Raw genomic sequence first — 21,999 nt, 5'->3', positions numbered from 1 at the left:
TTCATACAGTCTCTGTTGAAACAACTCAACTTTGCAGTTGTGGCACAAACGCAGCCTCAGACAATGCATAAATAAGTGTGGTTGTGACCCATTAAAGCTTGCTTGCTTGTGTTCTTTCTTAGCTTATCTATCAAATGAACATCGCTGCTACTTTTCTCAGTTCTCTAGGCTTCAGCTATGCTTGGTTGAATTACTTACATTTTTATTGTATTAGCTCAGTTAGTCCTCAGAGGCTCAGAAAGATTTAGTAACTTGTCACAATTATCCACCTGCTTTGGCAGGAATAGTTTGAAAAATAGAGTTTAAAGGTATAGACTGGAAAAATCTTAAATAGTAATACAGGAGTTCCACCTACCCCTCAATCAGTTCCAGGGTGAGGAACCTTTTTTCTGCCAAGGGCCATTTGGATATTTATAACATCATTCGCTTAATATAATTCACCTAATATAAATTGATGTTGCTATGAAAAAAGCTCCTAGATTTATTGAAATTCAAATTCCGCCTGCGATTGCCATAGCAGGGCCAGACGAAATGATTTCTCAGGCCTTATACGGCCCGGGCCAGATGTTCCCCACACCTGACAGTGGGGAAATGTCTGAACCTGGTTGTTTGCTGTCCCTCCCCTGAGTCTTTTAATGCCTGCTCTGGAGAGAATATGTTGATGTGGACATGGGAAACTTAAAAAAATCCAAGCAGCATAAACTACCAACTGCTATGTTAATGTATGTAAGTTAGTTTAGCAAAAAGATTTTTTTCAAACTATTAATCTACTTATTACTTTTCTCCTAATAGTTGTTAGTTCACCCATACTTTTGTTTGGTTTAATAAAGTAATACTAGTATGTTATATTTGTTTTTACTTTTAACTTTCTAGCTCTTAACGTTTTCTAAAATGTGACTGTTGTCTCCTTTCCCAATTATATTTATTCAGAAACATTGTGTCCTCATGTCATAGGCTTATTGCACATTATTGCGTATAAAAATCTATGAGCAAAAGAGAAGTGAAATAAGATTCTCTGTGTTTAAGGGGTTCAGTCCAGTGGTTCACATATATAGATAATGTAATATAAAGACATGCCCCAGGCCACCTGAGAGGCACTGGGAAAATGTTCTGGGAATTCAGAAAGAGAATTCATTTCCACTTTGGGCAAAAGTGGGGCAGAATCAGGGATGGTTTTCTAGGCAAGGCTTCAGTCCTGAAATGAAAGGACTAAAAGAGAAGCGGAAATACTAATGGAAATAGGGAAGTAAAAAAGGAAGCTGTGCATTAATATTGAGTGAAGGTTGGTTAGACGTTGTAATGGAGATATTACACAGGAAGTTGGAAATCTAGACTTGGATTCTGAACTGGAACTGGGCATGAAGAGTTAGAGAAAATGGACGAATTAGAAGTGCTGATTGAGATTGTTGAACTAGTCAAAGTTGCCAAGCTGGAGCAGAGAAGTCCAAAGATAGACCATGGGGAAAAGTAAGCAATGTGTGAGGGAAAGAAAACAGTGTGAGCCCAAGAGATAAAGAGTGGGGAAGAGGAAACTTTAAATCAGCTTGCAGAAGATCAGTGTAATGCCAGGAGCTGGGGGGGAGGAACGGTGGGAGTGACTGCTAATGAGTATGGGGTTCCTTTCAGGAGTGATTAAAATGATGTGGAATTAAGTAGTGTTGATGTTTGCAGACCTTGTAAATATAATAAAATCCACCAAGTTGAACACATTAAAATGGTGAATTTGGTGGCATGTGAGTTATATCTCAGTTTTTAAAAAAGTAAATGTGACAAGAAACTTTATACTTTATTCTGTACATGAGTGTAACAGGCTTTAACATGGAACTAGGAACCAGAAGAAAACTCTTGTCCTATAAGATGGGTTCCAGATTCAGTTTTTATAAAGTATAGGACATTTGAACTTTCTGCTGAGGCACTTTCTAAATTACAGAGACACACACAAAAGGATAGTTGATGGAAATAATTTTATTAGGCCATTCTGGACTTATCCTTATGAGCCAGAACTTAGCATTTGTTAGAGAGAATAAATCATTAAAATCTGTCATCACATTTCTCATATTATTCTCTGATAATAAAAAATTTAAAGCACTTTATAATTTTCAAGATGCTTTTGTGTATATATATATATCCACAAGGTATATAAACACACACATATATAGTGGTGTGTATTTTTTAATGTTGAAAATTGTGTATTGGTTGAAAACTGGCTATGTTATGGGAGTTTCGTTATTTGCTCTGAATCAAACACTTTTCAGCTCATCTAAGTTTTTGCATACACCTTAAAATGAACATAAGTGTGCAAAATCAGATTTATTTACTGCTGGTACATTCAGTTTTTCAGTGTTATCTGTGAAGACCGTTTACCCCACCCTAAAGTCTGTAGGGAAAACATGTCTACTCCACCCTAAAATTAAGATCTTGATAAAGACCAGCAGTTTCTCCCTTGGTCAACTCATTTATCAAATGCCAGGGCTTCACCCAATACTAGCCAACAGCCCAGCCCAGTGATTACTTTAAGGCATGTCAGTTCCTGCAGGCGAGCAGGATGAGTGGGTCCTCTGAGTGCCCGGGTACTTCAGGTGGAGGAAATGTCTTTGGACTTCTGCATTAAGGCTAATGTTTATGTACACCATTGGGCCTTATTTTTCCCCTGGGATGTTGCATGTTGGGTTGAGTTCTAAATTGTTCCTACTTAGAAAACAGCTACAAGTGGAGAGGCCTGATAATTCTCATTGAATACTTCTCTACACAGGAATTGACAGAAGAAGGACTGCCTTTTCTAATACTCTTCCACATGAAAGAAGATACAGAAAGTTTAGAAATATTCCAGAATGAAGTAGCCCGACAATTAATAAGTGAAAAAGGTAGACAGATGAAGGTGTTTATTTTCATCTTTTCTCTGTTTCTTTCTCCCCAACCCCTGTCCCCATTACAGCCTCAGAATTTACATGTAAACATAGGGTAGGAGGCATTAGTAGAGAGATAATACGAAGCAGTGGCTTTTTAAAATAAACCATGGCTGTTTTAACTCCCTAAGTCAAATAGCATGGAAAGTGGGAATCATAGGTGGACACCGTTCGTTTTAGGCACTTTCTTTTAGCACGTTGATACTTGCCTGTTCCCTTTCTAATAGAGACAGTCTCGGACATATTGCTAAGATAACTTACAGTCTGGTTAATGTTTATTTCTAAATGAAAGAAAGTGTGTTCTTTCCAAAGCATCAAAAACATTTGAGGTATGACCAACTTTCCCTTTGTAGTTAGAGAAGAAAATCAAGCATAATAAACAGAAGGCATTGTATAGAGCTATACCCTTATTAGTGATTTAATAAATATTTTGGGGGTTCAATTAGATTGAAAATCAACCAGTAGGGACTGGAAGGGCTCCTTAATGAAATGAAAATGGCCCTGGGAAGACAGTTTATATGTCAGTTTCAGGAACTTGCTCCCCAGACCTGGGTAATCTGCAGAGCAGAGGAGCACCCATTCAAGAAAAATGAAAAATTCACTATGGCATTTGAGTTCAGATTGAGTTCAGATAATTTGTGAGAAAATTATACTTTCTGCCCTAAGAGCTCAAATCCTACTTCCTTTCAGTGTTGCAATATTTAGGTTTTAGTTTTTGTGATCTCTGTTACTCTAAAGCATTTTGGTGTTTTGTTTTTTTTTTAGTCTGTTACTTTTTATGAACTTGCAATCTTATGAGAATACAATCAAGAAAATTCTGATCTACCTTTTCCAATTCTTTTTCTTTCAAAGGTGCAATAAACTTCTTACATGCGGACTGTGACAAATTTAGACATCCTCTTCTGCACATACAGAAAACCCCAGCAGATTGCCCTGTAATAGCTATTGACAGTTTTCGGCATATGTATGTGTTTGAAAACTTCAAAGATATATTGTAAGTATTCATTTTGGTATTTTTAATTATTGATATATGTCTTAACCTTTTGCACTCGGATGTCCAGTGTGACTCGACACGGTTAGCATCGGTAGCAGCTTGATGAAAAAAGCGAGTGCAAAGGCTTAAAAATGAACTGAAACAATTGTTTGGATATTTTAAATAATCTTATGATGGAACACTAATACTTTATTATTTGGATAGAAAAGGTGTTATTTTTTCACTCTGAAATGTGGTATAATAATCCTATATAATAAAGAGGTAATATGCAAATTGACCATCACTCCAACACACAAGATGGCCACCCCCATGTGGACACAAGATGGCCGGCAGGGGAGGGCAGTTGTGGACAATCAGGCCAGCAGGGGAGGGCAGTGCAGTTGGGAGGGACAAGGCCTGCAGGGGAAGGCAGTTAGGGGCAACCAGGCCAGCAGGGGAGGGCAGTTGTGGGCGACCAGGCCTGCAGGGGAGGGCAGTTAGGGGGGACCAGGCCTGCAGGGGACGGCAGTTGGGGGGACCAGGCCTGCAGGGGAAGACAGTTGGGGGACCAGGTCTGTAGGGGAGGGCAGTTGGGGGCGACCAGGCCTGCAGGGGAGGACATTTAGGAGCAACCAGGCCAGCAGGGGAGGGCAGTTAGGGGTGACCAGGCCGGCAGGGGAGGGCAGTGGGGGCGATCAGGTCGGCAGGGGAGGGCAGTTGGGGGCAATCGGGCCAGGAGGGGAGCAGTTAGGCGTCGATCAGGCTGGCAGGTAGAAGCGGTTAGGGGCAGTCAGGCAGGCAGGCAGCGAGCGGTTGGAAGCCAGCAGTCCTAGATTGTGAGAGGGATGTCCCTTGAGGGGTCCCAGATTGGAGAGGGTGCAGGCTGGGCTGAGGGACACAACCCCCCCCCCCCGGCATGCAAGAATTTCATGCACTGAGCCTCTAGTTGATTATAAGAATTATGATGTATCCCTATCAAAGGGCCAGCATTAAGTGATCCTAATGCTTGGAAATTAATCTCTGAAAGAACATTTTTGAGAAATTAGTTCTGATTGAGTTTGGTCTTTACACATCAAGGTAAGCAGAATATAATTCTAAGTCAGGTTGAAGGAAATTGGTAATATTGCTGCTTAGGTGCGACTGTCTAGCAAGCACACTAGTGGTACTTAAGACCCAGAAGATGGCTATGACTAGGCATTTCTAAGGGCATAAAGCTATGAATTTTTGAAAGAACAGAGAAGCTTTCTAACTATTCTCAGCTATTTGTTGTATTAATAAACATAAATCTTGTAACTACCACAGATATTAAATTTTTATCAATTTCTGAGATTTAAATACAATGGTAAAAGTGGAGATGTTTCTTCATATATGAAAAATTTAAACAATACTGTGGTATTAATTCAAATTAGATCTAATTAATTAGATCTTTTCTTTTAAAAATCATTTACCTTTTTATGTCCAAAGATTAAATTGCACATTTAGAGGATGATTTACAGTCCTATTTCAGAGTGAATTGTCTTGCTCACTTTTACATATTTCAATAGAGTTGTTGTTTGATAGAAGAGTCTCAGTCCTAACATGTAAGAGGCCCAGAATTGAGTCCTGCCTTTGGCAAGTCAGTTAACTTCTCCATCTTGTTTCTTTACACTTAAAATATGGTGGATGGTACAACCTACCCAATGAGATTATTACAAAAATTAATGTGTTTTAGGCCATAAAGTACTAACAAACATTAGTTGTTTTAACTTTACCTACACTCAAAAGAATACCATTTAGCCTATTAACTCATTAAATATTTATCCAGGTCTTCTATATGGCAGTCACTTTATAACATAAACCAATCTTTTTGTTTACTAAGACTAGATCCCTGCCCTCAAAGAACTCCCAATGAAGTAGAGAAAGGAAACAAGTAGGGTAACAGGCAGTTGTTTTGTGATGTGATAAGTACTCTGTCAGAGTTCAACAGAGAAGTACCTGTTCTAAGATTTCTGGAGATAATGCCTAAGGTAAGTCCTACAGGTCTGTAGATGTTTAACATGGAGGTGAGAAGGAATCGGGCTTGGAGAAAGGGCACATTGGCAAAAACAGGTACAGACTGTTGGCTGAATGTGAGTGGAGGGAGGAAGAGGGACCAGGTCAAGGGAAATAAGCAGGGGCTAGCTTCTGAAAGCCCTTATAAGCTGTACTGTGGAAGTTGACATTGTCTTGAAAACTATGAGGAGCCAATGAAGGGTTTTAATGAGGGGATTATTTTTTTAAAGATTATTCAGGATGCAAACTAGAAAATAGATTAGAGGGGGTCAAAGTAGAATCTAGGAGAGACTGTTTAGTGATCCAGAACAGTTGATGATAACCAGTAAGTGATTCTTGAGTGAATGAATTACCTAAATAAATTCTGGCAGTAGCATTAAAACTGGAGAGACATTTTGTAGGTGGAATAGGAAGACTTAGTATATTAGTAAATGGGGGAGGGGAGGCCAGCCTTAATGGCCAGGAATCTGACTTAGACATTAAAGGGTTGTGTTGCCATTTAACTGAGCTTGGGAACTCAGTGGAGGAGCACCTTGTGGTAAAGGTAATGAGTTCCTTTTCTTGGTATATTGAATCTGAGGTGCCTGTGGGCTACAAAGAGTGTCCAGTAGGGAGTTCACATGGCTCTGGGATTCAACAGTGAGTTGAGATAAGGGCGGGTCTTGAACACATGAGGATATAGCGAAGTTGTAGAAACAGATGAGATGACCTAGAACAGGGCTGAGAATGGAACCCAGAATGATACCAACACTTAAAGGGAGGACAGCAGAAGGAATATGAGCAAAAGACTAAGGAGGAAAAGAAATCAAAGAAGGGGGAAAAACCACCAGAAATGACTAATATGCTAATTGAGGGAGGAGCAATTCTAACACAAGGAATGCACAACCAGAAGGAAAGGATGAAGCATCTGTTAGATTTGATAAAAAATGAACAAACAAAAAACCCCCACTGTATTGCAAAGAATAGAATAATGAGTATGCTGAGGAAATGAAGATTTGACATTAAAATTCTTGCAAGAAGCTAGCTTCTAAAGAGGAAGAAAAATAAGGAGATAGTTGGAGAGATACATAGGACAAAGTAAAGTTTTATCTTTTCTTTTTCTCCCCCCTTTGGATACAAAAAATCATGATTAAATTTTTGTGGGATGGAATCAAAAGGAGCAAGGAGTTACTTAAGAGATAGGGGCAAAGGAATAAAGCATTGATTGTTGGGCTAAATGGAAAGGTCTTAACTGGTTGGGTGCCCTCTTCCTCTCACTTCTTCCTGAAGCTGCAAGCTCGAGCTAGGAGAATGAGACATTTAGGGGAGAGGGTAGTTCGGCGGCAGGGCTCACTCACTGCTGGAGCTTCCAAGTAGAGTGGCTGTGGTGGGCATTACAGTGCTGCCTTACTCAGGGTCAGTTATATGAAGTTTTATCAGCACACTTCCCTATCTTTAATAGTGGGTAAATGCTGGGTTGTTTCCATACCTCTTCCTTTTTACTGGAAACTTACAGCCCTACTCAAAGTTTCAAGTTAGTGGAAGTTAACAGGATGCTGACTAAAACATTAGGTTTACTGATGGTACCCAACTACAGGGTGGGGCGAAAGTAATGAGTATGCAAAACACAGTTTATTCATGTATTATAACTTATTTATTGTGTTATTTTCCATATGAACAACTGTAAACCTACTTTTGCCCCACCCCCACCATGTTGGGATGGATTTTATTCCCAGGAATGTTGTTACGCCTCCAGGGAAACCTGTGAGGAATTCCATTTTGGATATCTTTTCTCCTCCAGCCAGATTTAAAACACATTAGCACTTCCTTTTTTTAAAAAAAATTTTTTATTGATTTCAGAGAGGAAGGGAGAGGGACAAAGAGATAGAAACATCAATGATGAGAGTCATTGATCTGCTGCTTCCTGCATGCCCCATACTGGGCACACTGGGGATCGAGCCCAAAATCAGGGCATGTGCCCTTGATTGGAATTGAACTCCCCTTCAGTCCTCAGGCCGAGGCTCTATACACTGAGCCAAACCAGCTGGGGCACACTTGACCACTTCTGATTCCATTTTGGTGTCTGTCAGAGAAGCTGTATTACAAGATGGTTGTATTTACCACATGACCCAGTCCCCCTCCTCACCTATTGGCTGGCAGCATTTTACCTAAGAGGAAACTGAGCCAGTAAGATTCTCCAAAGAAATCTGGAACTGGGAAATGTTCCTCTCCCATCCTGCAAGTAATTAGTCCTATCCGTAGGGAAGGAGGTAAGAGAAGTGACTATATTTGAAGCTCTTTGAAACAAATTACTTCTTTCATTTCTCCCTTAGGTGCCTGATTTCCCTTCTAGGCATTGTCCCCACTAATACTTTTTAACTGTAAGGAGGCACATGCTGTGTGAACTACAAACTGAGCCTATGTGTTAGTGTTAAAAGTCAAATAAAACATGCAGCAAAGTGAATCTGACACATTTAATGGTTTGCATAATTGTTATTGTGCTGCATAGTAATTAAGGCTTAAATGATAAGCAGTTTTCATAAATTACTGTAATTACTATTACTTAGTACCTCAGCATTCCGGGGTCATATGGTGGAAGTATGGTTTTGGTAAGGAGAGAGAAAGCAGATTTATGGTATAGTCCCCTCCCATGCCAGAAGTAGGCATTGGTAGGGGAGGGGAGGAGGTTCTACCAGCATTCTTTTTGCCTCTTCCTTTCTGAAGAAACTGAGACTGAGGAGGTAACTTAACCAGCAAGGCCACATAACTAATTAGTAGTAGGGCTAGGATTCATGTCAGAGTATGTTAAACCCCAAAGTCCCAAGCTCAAGTCACTTGATCCCAAACCAGTAACATTTTCAGTACATGTAAAAAGCAGTATAAGTAAAGTTTGGGAAAGGTGGGGGAGTTATGAAATCAAACGAAGGACTTGTATGCATGCATATAAGCATAAACAATGGACGCAAAACTCTGGGGGGGGAGGGCATGTGTGGGTGTGGGGTGGGGGGGGTAATAGTAAGATATGTACACATATAATACCTCAATAAAAATATTAAAAAAAATAAAAAAAAAAAGCAGTATAAGTATGAATGTGAAAGATGTTTGAAGAGACCCAAAACAAAGTCACAGATTGGTTTCTTGTCTAATGTAAAGGAACATATTCTGTGTGGATATGGGAAAGGAATGGAGGGTAATTTTGGAACCTAAGAGCACCTAGGGACAGGTCTAGGAAATGCTCTACAGCACTGAGAGAAGAGAATACATGGTAAGGTATGGTTTAAGACGATTGAAGGACTTTGAAGAGAAACTTAACTTCTAAAAATTGTGGCCATGTGTATGTTTGCCCAAAGTTCTTAGGTAGCTGCCGTGGCCCCAGTGACGGGGGAAAGCAGCAAGCAGGACAGGCTTCAGGTTCCCCTGGCGAATGTCACAGGCTACTCTAAAGCTCATGAGTTCCCCATTCTGGGCTCTAAGTAATTTCCCCGTTATTTTAATGGCTAGCTGATTTGCCTTTGAATGGATTATTTTGTGATTTAACCCCTGTTGTTTGAACCCAGGTTTTTCCCATGAAAAAATAACACTGCTACAATGGGGCTTTCCCAGACTCATCCTCCTTAAGATTCTCAGTTTTGGGTGCTATAGAACATTCTTCCTTGGGTTCTATGATAACCATTATGGCTTTCCTTTTCTCAGCCCTTTCATTGTCTTTTACTGATTGTGTTTTTTTTCTTTGATGGCTTGTAATAATCATCATAGTGCTCTGCTCTCCAACAGGGTAGCTACTAGCCATAGATGAATACCTGAGTTTTAATTAATCGAAATGATATAAAATTTAACGGTTAGTTTCTTAGGCATTCTAACCCATTTCAAGTGCCCAATGGCCACATGTGGGTATTGGCTACTATATTTGACAGCACAGATAATACAACAAAAGATACTGTTAGGATGTAAGGAAGATATATGAATGGCAAATAACATGAAAAGGTGCTTAACATCATCAGTCATTAGAGAAATACAAATTAAAACCACGATGAGATCCAATTTTACATCTTTTAGAATGGCTAGGTTAAAGTACTGATAATGCCAGATGTTCTGAAGGATATGGGGCAACTGAAACTCTTATACATTGCTGGTGGGATTGCAAAATGGTATAGCTACGCTGGAAAACAATTTGGTAGCTTCTTAAAAAGTTAAACATATACCTCTCATATAACCCAGTATTTTTTCTACAGAAATAAACTATGTTCACACACAAACCTGTGCACAAGTGTCTGTAGTAGCGTTGTTCAAAATCACTAAAACCTTGAAAGGACCCAAATGTCCTTCAGCAGGTATGTGGATAAACTAATCGTACTCAATGGAATACAATTCAGCAATAAATAAAGAAAAAAACATTTTCACACATGTAGCAAAAACAGATGAATCTCAAATATAGTATGCTAAATAAAAGAAGCCAGTCTCATGGTTACATACTGTATGATTCTATGTACATGACATTCTGGAAAAGGCAAATTATAGGAACAGAGAACAGATCAGTAGTTGGCAAGTAGTTAGGGGGAAGAAGAGGGCCTGACCAAAAAAGGGTGTAGGAATTATTCTGTATCCTTTTTGTGGAGGTGGTAACAAGACACTTACATGCATATGTTAAAACTCATAGAACTGTAAGCCTGAAAAGCTGAATTCTGTATGTACTTCTAAAAAAACAGTACAAATATTCCTCACCTTGCATGCAATTCTCAAAGCTTGTTTAATGATACACTTAACATTTGTGCATCTCACTGTGTCTAAATTTTGCATCACCTAAAAATAAAGATTGTAAACAAATAAATGTGTTCCGAGGATGGGAGACATCTAGTTAGGAAATTTTACCCTGAAGTATGAAAATATAATTGAAATTATTATGGCAAAGGCCCATTTATTTTCCTTTTCAGCAGATAACTATGTTGTCTGTTTTCTTGACAATATATTGTTGATTCACTGATTGTTTCTTAATAATGATGGATAGTTTCTGGCCACAAGCTAGATAAGAGCTCTTCCATCCTATTTCCCTTGTCTTTGCTGCTCACGGTTCTTTTTCTCTTCTCATCTGTTGACAAGTGGGCAGGGGGGTGGGGGGCAGGGAGGTGGTAGAATCAAATTAGGGACAAGTCTGTTTTGAGTGTTCTCTAAGAATTTGTTACATTTAAGATTTAATTATAAATCATTTGACTAACAGGAACAATTCACACTCTGTTGGTTGTGATCATCTTGGACCTTATAAAATAACAAATTAACTGGGGCTTTATCTTAAACATTGTAGACCATTTGCAATTCTTTGAATTGAATGGTTATATTTTAGTACTTTGCTGTGGGTGACAGTAGATGATGTCAGATTAACTTTAAATCGATCTCCTCTCAGTGTTTGTCTCTGGTGCGTGGGCAATTTCTTCAGCACCAGAGAACCTTTCAGGCATTCTGTCAATACGGCTACCTGACCGTCATTTGTATTTGTAAACTGTGCATTTGGCACCTGCTGTTCTCTGTTGCTTTGGAGCTAGTGGGGAGCTAAAATGGGTGTACAATGAAGTTATTGGTTGGTACATCTCTGTGGGAATTATTGAAGGGAAGAAAGAAACAGCACTTGCAGAACCTTCGGAAAGGATAAAAAGAGAAAGAAACTAGTAATACTAACACTAGCCAGCTATTCTTTGCTACCAAAAAGTCAGTCAGTTCTACTGAAGCTATTAAGTGTTTGTTGACCTGTATTTTAATTCTTGTAACAGATATGTGAAACAAAGGGTTTCTATTTAAATGTATATAATGAGTTTTTTTAAATATCACAATCTCCATAGACGACAATTCATGTGAGCAGAAATATAAACTAAAATAAACAATGGAAAAATGCTTAATTTCTGAAGAAATGGAAATTAAAATGCAGGTGTCTTTTACTTATTAAATTAGCAAGACTAATTTTTAATAAAAAGACAGAGGTGCTGTCAAGATTTCAAAGAATAAACAGGTAGACAAGTAGTAGCAAAAACTGGCTGATGTTTTGTATGTGTAATTTGCCCACACTTTGTCAAAAGTTCTTATTATTTAATCCAGTACTCCTGGCTACAATTCAAGGAAATAATTTTTTTTTTTTTTTAAAGGCTCATACTGAAGGCCTCACTTAGTGTCATCAGTAGGTTCTTGGAAACTGGAACTTACAGCAAAACAATGTATAACGAAACCAATTTTATCATAGGCTAATCCTATATAATAAAAGGCTAATATGCAAATGACCAAATGGTGGAATGACCAGTCACTATGATGTGCACTAACCACCAGGGGGCAGACACTCAATGCAGGAGCTGCCCCCTGGAGGTTAGTGTGCTCCCACAGGGGGAGTGCCGCTCAGCCAGAAGCCAGGCTCATGGCTGGCAAGCACAGTGGCAGTGATGGGAGCCTCTCCCACCTCCGCGGCAATGGTAAGGATGTCTGACTGATGGCTTAGTGTGCCTAAGTCATCAGTCGGACATCCTCCCAGGGCTCCCGGACTGCAAGAGGGCACAGGCCAGGCTGAGGGACCCCTGATAATAGTAAAAGTTGATAACAGTAAGAGTTCTTATGGTATATTTCTGGTCACCAAAACTTCTAAATGAAGACCCAAAACACTTCTAATATTAAACATTGAAATAAATGTAAGCCTACATACATTTAGGAAAGATTAATAAAAACAAGAAAATCATTTTCCATCCCACTCATTCCAGTTCCGGGTGACGGATGGCCAGAGCCTATCCTGCATTTCAGGGTGCAAGGCGGGATCCAACTCCAGACACACTGCTCTTCCATCACAGGGCGCACTAACACACCCACACTCACACTAGGACAATGTAGACACACCTGTTTACCTCACCTGCACATCACTGTGGGAGGAAACTGGAGTTCTCAGGGGAGACTCATGCAGGCACAGGGAGAATGTCCCAACTTCACACATCTAGAGAGGCCCCAGCCAGGAATCGATTTTCTTTTTCCTCTCTAACATTATAATGAAACTAGTGGCCTGGTGCACGAAATTAGTGCACATTAAAAGGGAATTAATTAGAAGAAATATTTTAGTATTGCTATTTGCCCTTTCCCTATAGTAGAAGTGTCAGAGATGAAATAAAATTAGTAAAATGTATATAAAATCTCCCTCCTGTCAGAGTGTAGGGCGTGCCATGGGACCTAGAGTCAAGTCCCCACCCACCACCCACACGCACTTCGAAAACACAGGAGACCCAGACCCTGCTGGCCCCACCCCTGTCAAGCCCCTCCGGGTGGGGGGCGCAGCCTCAGGTCCCCAGCCCGGCGCTGGATGGGGGGCACAGCCTGAGGTCCCCTATCAAGCCCTGTGGGGCGGGAGGCGTGGCCTGAGGTCCACCGTCAAGCCCAGCTCCCCTCTCCTCCCTCCCCACAGCATCATGTCAGCGCTGAACAGGGACGCACGCAGGCTGTCACATCCCTAGCCAGGGATGCAGGCAGGCAGCCTCACCTCAGTGCTGGGCGGGGACATACGCAGCGTGACATTAGCACTGGGGGCAGAAGTCCCCACCCCCGTCCTCACCCACAGACTGGTCGTGACTGGGACACCATAACGGACAAATTAGCACATTACCTCTTTATATGTATAGATGACGTTATTCAAGCACCAGCTGTATATGTATCTGCTTAGCTTTATAATGGTCTGTTTTACTACAGCGCAGGTCTCTGTGCTAAGATTTGCTTATGCCCTGATTAGTAAGTAGGGGAATGATGTCAATATACAATGAGTTGTGTTGGTTCATTTTATTTTCCTCAGAATGTTTTGAAACCACCCAAGAAAGCGTTTTCACCATTAAAGAGAATGCCTTAGTGGTGTGTGAAGACATAAACAAAGCAAAACAAAAAACATACCAGTTTCCTGGCCTTGAGAAGTGCTTTTGCTTTTGCTTTTCACAGTGTTAAGCTATCCAGAGAAGCTGCCCCTGTGGTTAAAGAAGTTGTGAAGAAATTTCCCCTGTGCTTAAGGGGGCAGGGGGAGAGAACCACATGAAAAAGCTACACCCTGCCTTAGATTATTTGATAAAACTGGTTCTGCTGACCGTAAATGCCCTCCAGGGCCTACCTCTCAAAAAGGATTTAGAAGCTCCAGGTTACAGCCACGGAGGATTATCTGGCTGACACAGGCTCCAATGCTGGTGGAGGCTAAACAGTGCTAATATTTCTGTTCTAGGCTTTTTGTAGGACTCTGTTATAAAGCTACATAGTTTTGATTGGGTAATACTATTTTTTCCCGAGCCCTGTTATTTTCAGGGTGATATTGCAGGACATAAGTGTTTTTAGTTACATTAACTCAGGAAAAAATGCTTAAAAATAAGGGATGGTTAATTAAGTTTTAGGATAACATCTTGACAGACTGATGCATCTGTGAAAACGGTAAGCATAGAAAAATTTTTATGTAACAAGTGCAGGAATTAGAACACAAAACTGAGTATCTCGATAAGATTACAACTGTATAAAAATGTTCAACATATACCTGGTCTGTAATAGTTACGGTAGGATGGTGGGATTATAAATAAAATTTTTTAAAAATTATGTGAAGTTGATAAGAGTTAAGTCCATTTTAATAGCTTAAGCTAAATTTTTATTTGACTTTGGTTTTAGAATTCCTGGAAGACTCAAGCAGTTTGTATTTGACTTACATTCTGGAAAACTTCACAGAGAATTCCATCATGGTCCTGACCCAACTGACACAGCCCAAGGACAGGTAGCACTCATGTTTTTCAGTGGGAGCTTTTTTTCTTTTTCAACAGACTCTAGACAATGTACAAACTATGTTCCTTTTAAAATTAAAAGTAGGAGATAGGAAATGGAAGTAGATGGATCAGTGAAATCAGAGAATTCCATTAATTGTTCAGGTGTCCTCTGTGGCTGGAAGATTGACCTCACTATGAAGAAAATAATTTGGTATTCTTGCAAATCATCCTAAGAGCCTCCTTTACCAATACATGTTTCATAATGCTCAAAGCTTATAGTTTAGCCCTAACTGGTTTGGCTTAGTGGATAGAGCATCAGCCTGCGGACTGAAGGGTCCCAGGTTCAATTCTGGACAAGGGCATGTACCTTGGTTGTGGGCACATCCCCAGTAGCGGGTGTGCGGGAGGCAGCTGATCGATGTTTCTCTCTCATGGATGTTTCTAACTCTCTACCCTTCTCCCTCCCTCTCTGTAAAAAATCAATAAAATATATATATATGTATTTTAAAAACTTAGTTTAATGCAGCTTTCCAATTGAGATTTAGATTGCTTGACATTTTGTATTTAATATATATATATATTTCTAAAAACCTGAGAATTTTAATATTTCTGTGTTCCTCCTTTGTTAAACACCCCTAAATTTGCATTTTGATTCATTAGCGATTTATATCCCCCACTATACCAAGAGGGAAGATGATATATACCAAACTCTATTTTATATGTTCAAAACTTCAATCTACTCTTGTGCCCAAAGAACCTCCACATATAAAAGAAAAATAAAGACTAAGTGAAATTTTCTTCACTTTGAGTCAAATTAAGTTGAGTCAAGAGTTCTCTTTAGGAATCTGATGACATGCTTTTTCCTTGAAATCTGCGGTCAGACTTTTGATAATTAAGCAACTGTAGAAGCAGGCATGTTGTTGGCAATAATCCAGGTGATTGTTTTCATCAGAAAAGTCAGCCTGCTTAGTATTTTATCATATTACGAAAGGATGTAGCTTATCATTATTGTATTATCCTGATTTGTTTCAACATCTCCATTAGACAGTTGAATTCTTTATATTTTGTCATCTTTGTGTACTAATGGTATTAAATACATGTTTGTTTATAGTAATATAATTTCAGTTAAATTAAACCAAACATATTTCAACAACAACAAAAAATTAAAAATATATTGGGGAAGTGAAACATGGCCAAGTTATATGGGAAGTTTGTAGGCACATTGTTCACCATTATAATGCAGTTGTGCCATTAGATATAGGATGTAACATATGTACTGTGTGCCTTTGTTAACTACAGGGGATATTAAAAGAATGACAATCATACTTGCTCTTGAAGAGCTCACAGTCTGGAAATAAAATATAGAATACACTGCCTTTTCTTAGAAATTCTTGGAAGTCACTCTTAGAATTCCAGTATTTTTATCTACTGTATGTGCACAAGTAAAATAATGCAGAAATTAATTTCTTAAAGTATTATATTGAAGTGTTTGTTTTCCTCCTTATGTTAATTTAGTTTTGATCATTTCTGGCATCCAGGTAACTAATTCTGGCTACAGAATAGGTGCCTTTAATTTTCTTAGTTATTTGTAAGAGGGAAGGGTTGGGGCCAACTTAGTCAAGTGTTGTGCTGGCTCTATAGAATATTCTAGGAATGCGCCCAGATGTCAGGTATTTTGTTTCCTTCCTCTGCACCACTGGAACTGTCAGCAGGTCCATATTTAGTGGCTTTGTGGCAGCCCTGCCTTGCCCTGGAGAATCTGAGTAAAGGCATATATGAAATGGGGAAAGCAAGATTTCAAACTTAATTAACTCTTTATCTCTGGCACACAGTAGCTACCTTTTATTGATTATTAAATAATTATAGGGCAACTACCATTCATCTAATGCTCTTATTGAAATATTATAACTCCATAAAATATATTGATATAAAAATGTTTTATTCTTTCTCTTTAGGACGCCCAGGATGTAGCAAGTAGTCCCCCCGAGAGCTCTTTCCAGAAACTAGCACCCAGCGAATATAGGTATACTTTATTGAGAGATCGAGATGAGCTTTAAAAACTTGAAAAACAATTTGACTTTCAAACAGCAGCATCAACTTACGTGGTGGAAATAGTAAACCTATATTTTCATAATTCTGTGTATTTTTATTTTGAATAAACTGAAAGAAGTTTTGGGTTTTTAATTTTTTTTCTCCCCCGACTCAGAATGCATTGTCACTTAATATAGCCTCTTTTAAAAACTCTTTTAGGGTCCGAAAAAAAAAAAAAAACAACCACAAACAAACAAGAATTAGAGGCCTATCTACTTTAAATCGGTCCTGTAAAATTTTCATAAATTAAGTGCAAGGTGACATTGCCAGAAACAACCATTAACTCGCACTATTAGATCAGGGAGGACTTAGGGATGTTTCCTGTGTACTATGTGCTTTTTTTTCTTCTCATTACATATGACCAGTTCTGTTGGTATTTTCATTATCACATTTCTCAAAGTTAAAGGGGCACATATTCTGGATACTTGGGTGGGGAATAAATTAAAATTTCCACACTGTGTACTGTGTTTTACTGATTGGTTGGCTATTGCTTATGAAAATTCCATAAGGGTATATTTTGGATTCTTAATGTATAACTTAAACATACTTTGAAGAGAAGAAGAATCATAAGCCAGATCATTTGGCAGGAATTCTCCTTATGAATTAAGAAAAAGAAAATGAAAGGTGTTATTAAATTTCTATGTTTGTCTAACAATTATACTTAAAGCTGGGAAAGGGAAATACTAGTGGAGCAGGTTACCAGTATTGAACTATATGACTTTTAAGGCTCCTCCGATCATGACACTTCAATTTCCAAAGAGAAAAACCAGCAAATTGTACTTCATAGTTCTAACCTCCTTTCTTGTAATCTTGTTATTAATTGTATAGGTCAAAAATGAAGACAATAGGCACATAAGTTTTTAGTTTTTTACATTGTGAAATTATCAGAGGACCCTACCCTTTAGATTCTCTGATCTCCAGGCCTGCAGTGTACAGTCAGATGGGTCCCTGTGCCAGGCCTCAGTACTGCCAGGGAACAAAACCAGAGGGCAAGGACCCTCAGTATCATATCAGGAAGCCCAGTGCCAGAGGACAGACAGGTTCAAAACTGGCTTTCCTCTGGGCTTGGGTTGGTGCTATAGGCCAAGAGTCATTTTATATTTGGAGTCTAAGTCAATCCCAGTTTGGGGAGAGATTATTTTTAAGCTTAAAAGGCTGACATGTGCCATTATATGTAGTATGTAATATATGTAACATCTTCCAATTCTTTCAAAATAAAGTGAATATTTATAATGGATATTTAATGATTGTTATTTTTAAAAATCAGCCTAGAAGTCTTACTTAATGCATGACTTATCCATTATTCCATTCACAATAATAAACGTCATCAATAAGGTGATAAGGGGCATATTTAGTGTATTTTATCAGATTAACCAGAAAAGCAGGACAGCTTCCTAAAGGTTGGACCTTCATTACTTTTAATCAATAACTTTGAAATGAGAGTTGTAGTTTTTAGGTCAGAGGGTGGACCAAATCTGAGGTGGCCAGAATGAAAATTCACAAATAGTCAACAAGCTATAGTACACAAAACCATAAGTAGCATATGCAATTAACTGGAATAATTTGTAATCTTATAATCGTCTTTAAAAAGTAAAAGATAACACTCAAGTATTGGGTTGCAGAGCCCTGGCTTGAGAGCATTTAATTTGAAAAGCCTCAAGGAACACATGTCCATTGTGATCTAAGATAATTGGGTGGCTGTTAAAAAATGAGTGGATTTGAGGCTGCATTATTTAGCTTTCACACATACTGGGACTTAGTGCCACTACCATTATCTTTTCTAGACTGAAGTCACCGAGGGTAAGGATACTGAATTTTATGTCCACATCTCCAATAGCTAGCATTTCTAGATACTTAGCAGTCATCATCAAAATGTTTATTGAATGAATGGGATGCAAAATGACCTTGGGTACTTTTTGTACCCCTGAAGGACTCGGCACCCATCAGGAATTTGCGACAATTTATACAAACTCATTAAGCTTAAGTGCAAAACAGCAAAATGTATTGCAGAAAATAAGTTCTTGTCACAGAGCTAGTGTGTGGTGGGTGGGGAGGTGGCTAGGGAAATGATAGCTGATTCTGCAGGGCCTTGTATGCCAATCTAAGGGGTTTGTACTGTGCCTTATAGGCAATAGAGATCCATCAACAGATTTTAAGCAGAGAAGTATATTCATGTTTAATTCTAAGAAAGAATACTATGGCTGCTGATCTAGGTATAATAAAATGAGTCTAGCAGCAGAGATGGACAGGAACAGATACAAGAGATGGCAAAGATATAGGTTCCATGGGGGTTTGTCACCAGTTGGATGTATAAAGAGAGCTTCCAGAAATCTAGAACTCACAATTTAGACTCCTTCCCCTCTGTACCATGAATCGAGTATTGTAGGTGGAAGTCTTCTCATTTTATCCCATCTACCTTGAGCCACAGGCTCCTCCTCAGCTGTGAAGAGGGGATGAAAAACGAACACAAAGTTGAGTGCAAAACCAGAACTAGAAGCAGACCCTTTCTAGTTTTTCAAAAACCGTTCCAGTAGTAAGGGGCCATAAAAGGATGAAAACTTTCTTTATATGAAATTCTCAACATTTAGAGATTGGGCATCTATACATCTGGCCCAAGGGCCACATAGGGCCCTCAAAATCATTTATTTGGTCTGGCCCTGCCAAGGATTAGGGGTGAGTTAATTAAATGACCAAATATAGCAGGCTAATTTTTAAGTTGATAATTTTGCATGGCCCATGAATGATGTTATAAATATCCAAACGGCCCTTGGCAGAAAAAAGGTTCCCCACCCCTGATCTAAAGCATCTCAGAGCTCTTTGATGAAGTCTAGTTGTCAAAAATCATGTACAAAAGAAGAAAAAACTGGCACGATAAAGGCCAAAAAGAGGAGAGTAAAATGTATAACTGAAATGTTAAAGCTCAGAATGAACTTAAATTTGAAGAGCATGCTAAAGTTGCCAAGAAGGCATGGGGAAAAACACACAAAAAAAACACCCAACAGCAAAAAAGAATGGACAAAATAGTAATGGATTAACAACAATCGGGAAAAGCAAAATAACTGAACTTTTGGGTTTTCTCTCTGACGAGATATAGTCTGCTGGCCACAAATAAAATCACAGGAAGAAAAAAAAATGAAAATCTTGCCTTCTTAAATAATTCCAGGACTCTTAGGCCCAAATTTCAGTATTCCAGAGAGCTGCTGAAGTTATAAGTGCTTTCTCTGTTAGCAACTATTGGGAATTTTTGAGAAACCATGGAGAATGTGAGGCAATAGGAGAGTAGAAATGGACATACAGTATTTCAGTTTTCAAAATCTAGTAAAGGGTTTTACCTGTTTTTCTGAATGAAAATCTCATGAACCAAACTGAAATGTTAGTCTATATTTAGGGAAAAGATTTAAATAGGTGTAAAGAATAAAACAAAAACCAGTTTTTAAGTCCAATATTTAAAGACCCTGAGGACAATAAGTTGTTTCATGTCTTAAAATTGTTTTATGCTGATTATAACTGTTCTATGTGTTCATTAAAACCGGTTGGATAGGACCTCTGCTTGGCAACTGTTATTTTTTTTAAGCTGTGTTTGAATTTTTGTATGTACTTCCAAGTAATAAAACTATATTTATAAAATACTTCTGCATTTGAGATTTTACTAATTTAATTCATCATAAATAAATATCATATTGTGAACATTTTACTCAGAATACAGATAACCCAGAGTCACAAGCTCTTCCAGTTTGTTTTTTAGATTAATTGAATCAGAATGAGAAGCTGTATGAATCCATGTGCCTTTAGTTGAAGTGTCAAAGCTCACTATTTTTTAAATTTAATTTAATTTTATTGTTTTTTTATATATGTCTAGACCATGCATGCAGAAGAGATGAAATGGTTACTCCATCTCAGTTGACAATGGTCTAATGTTATTTTATCCCATGCGTATAACTGCTCATACCATTGAAAAGACTATAGCAGCAAATAAATGGGAAGCAAAGCTCACTCTTGCAGAACACACTGGGGAAGGCCCAGTCTGCCATAGATAATAGGTTTTTGTATCACGAGGTGAGAAAAACTGCAGCTTACAAATCACTTCACTAAAATGTCCCTTTTCCTCTCCCCTCCCCTACGTTTAGTAAATTCCTTCTATCCATTCTCCAATGCCTAGGACAATGATCACTCCTGTGGTCCAACAGCCCTTTGTTTGTGTTTTAGAGCACCCAGTCTAATACAAAGTTGGAAGTATATGTACCCCTTTTCCTTATCACTGTATGAGTGCCCTGGAAGCAGAACTCTGTGTTCTCAGCAGCCTAGTCCTAGAGCACTGTGAGTGATCACTAAATCTGATGGTGGGAAGGAAGGAGCCATATTACATAGGATGAACGAATGAACAAAGGACAAGAAAGCATCACCATAACTCTGCTGGCTCATCTGTGAAACAATTACCTGCTGTCACCTTTAATTCTATATCCTAAATTGGTTAGGGAGTCCTAAGTTTTAGCCTAGAATTGATTAAAATCTTACACTATCAGAACGACATGCGAATGCCCCCTTGGGCAATGCAGAGTCCTGCAGAGGTGCTGGAAACTCCCATGAACACCGTTTTCTGTGAGGTAGATCTGACCCCTAGCTTAGTCACTCAGCCTTGGGGAAAGACAGACTATACCGAGTTGACAAAATTCATTGTATGGTTTATAAAACATTTACTATTCAGCAAGCATTATCTACTGTTGCCAGGCTAAGGATACAATAGTGAACAAGAGACTGCCCCTGCCATCACAGGGCTCACAGTTAAAACAGATGGGTGAAAGGGTGATTCTAACAGCACTGTAGGTGCTGTGCTGTGCTGTGAGTTAACCACAGAGGGATGGAGGTGTGTGTAGCCTTGGGGTTAGGGGAGCCTTCCTACAGGAAGTGGTTTCTTGGCTAGGAGCAGAAAGATGTTTTCTATGTTTTCTTAAACACATCAGGCTCCTTCCCTCCTCCCCACCCCCCAGGAGAGTTACAGTAATAGAAGCTGTCGCTATTCTCTACTAGTAAGTACTATTATAGCCAAGTATTGCTGCCCTGTTGTTTCTCTCCCAACTCTGGACCATTCGGGTAAAGCGTCACAGGCTTGCCTATCTGTGCTGTTCTACTTGTTGGGATGGATGCCAAGGAAGAAGCTGTATGCTCTCTTGATGCCAAGGGTACACTTGCCTGGGTAGGATCAGGTCAATCTTGGAAGCTGATAACTACATTTGTTTTCTTGCCCTAACCACTGCCCAGGAGAAGGAATAGAGCAGGGCAT

The 21,999-nt window shown here is 39.0% G+C and overlaps 1 protein-coding gene and 1 non-coding gene across 7 annotated transcripts in view; one reads left to right on the top strand and one right to left on the bottom strand.

Moving 5' to 3' along the window:
• The window catches only part of ERP44 (endoplasmic reticulum protein 44), a 62,524-nt gene extending 45,724 nt beyond the window's left edge, over positions 1 to 16,800 (top strand). For 5 of the 6 annotated variants that reach the window (XM_008141861.3, XM_054727717.1, XM_028145937.2 and 2 more), the window contains 4 exons: positions 2,753 to 2,864; positions 3,759 to 3,900; positions 14,536 to 14,638; positions 16,583 to 16,800. In XM_008141861.3, the coding sequence (XP_008140083.1) occupies positions 2,753 to 2,864; positions 3,759 to 3,900; positions 14,536 to 14,638; positions 16,583 to 16,684 (459 nt within the window). In that variant the 3' untranslated portion in view covers positions 16,685 to 16,800. The remainder of the gene's footprint in view (positions 1 to 2,752; positions 2,865 to 3,758; positions 3,901 to 14,535; positions 14,639 to 16,582) is intronic. The other variant, XM_054727719.1, reaches the window with a different exon arrangement.
• A 3,767-nt stretch (positions 16,801 to 20,567) lies between these two features.
• Positions 20,568 to 20,702, bottom strand: LOC114231750 (small nucleolar RNA SNORA20). The gene has a single exon (XR_003617747.1). It is a non-coding gene; the product is annotated as a small nucleolar RNA SNORA20 (small nucleolar RNA).
• Positions 20,703 to 21,999: the final 1,297 nt, after the last annotated feature.

This window comes from Eptesicus fuscus, chromosome 15, assembly GCF_027574615.1.
Source record: "Eptesicus fuscus isolate TK198812 chromosome 15, DD_ASM_mEF_20220401, whole genome shotgun sequence".
Taxonomy (NCBI): domain Eukaryota; kingdom Metazoa; phylum Chordata; class Mammalia; order Chiroptera; family Vespertilionidae; genus Eptesicus; species Eptesicus fuscus.
Note: the sequence above shows the minus strand (reverse complement) of the source record. Positions and strands in the feature narration are given on the sequence as shown.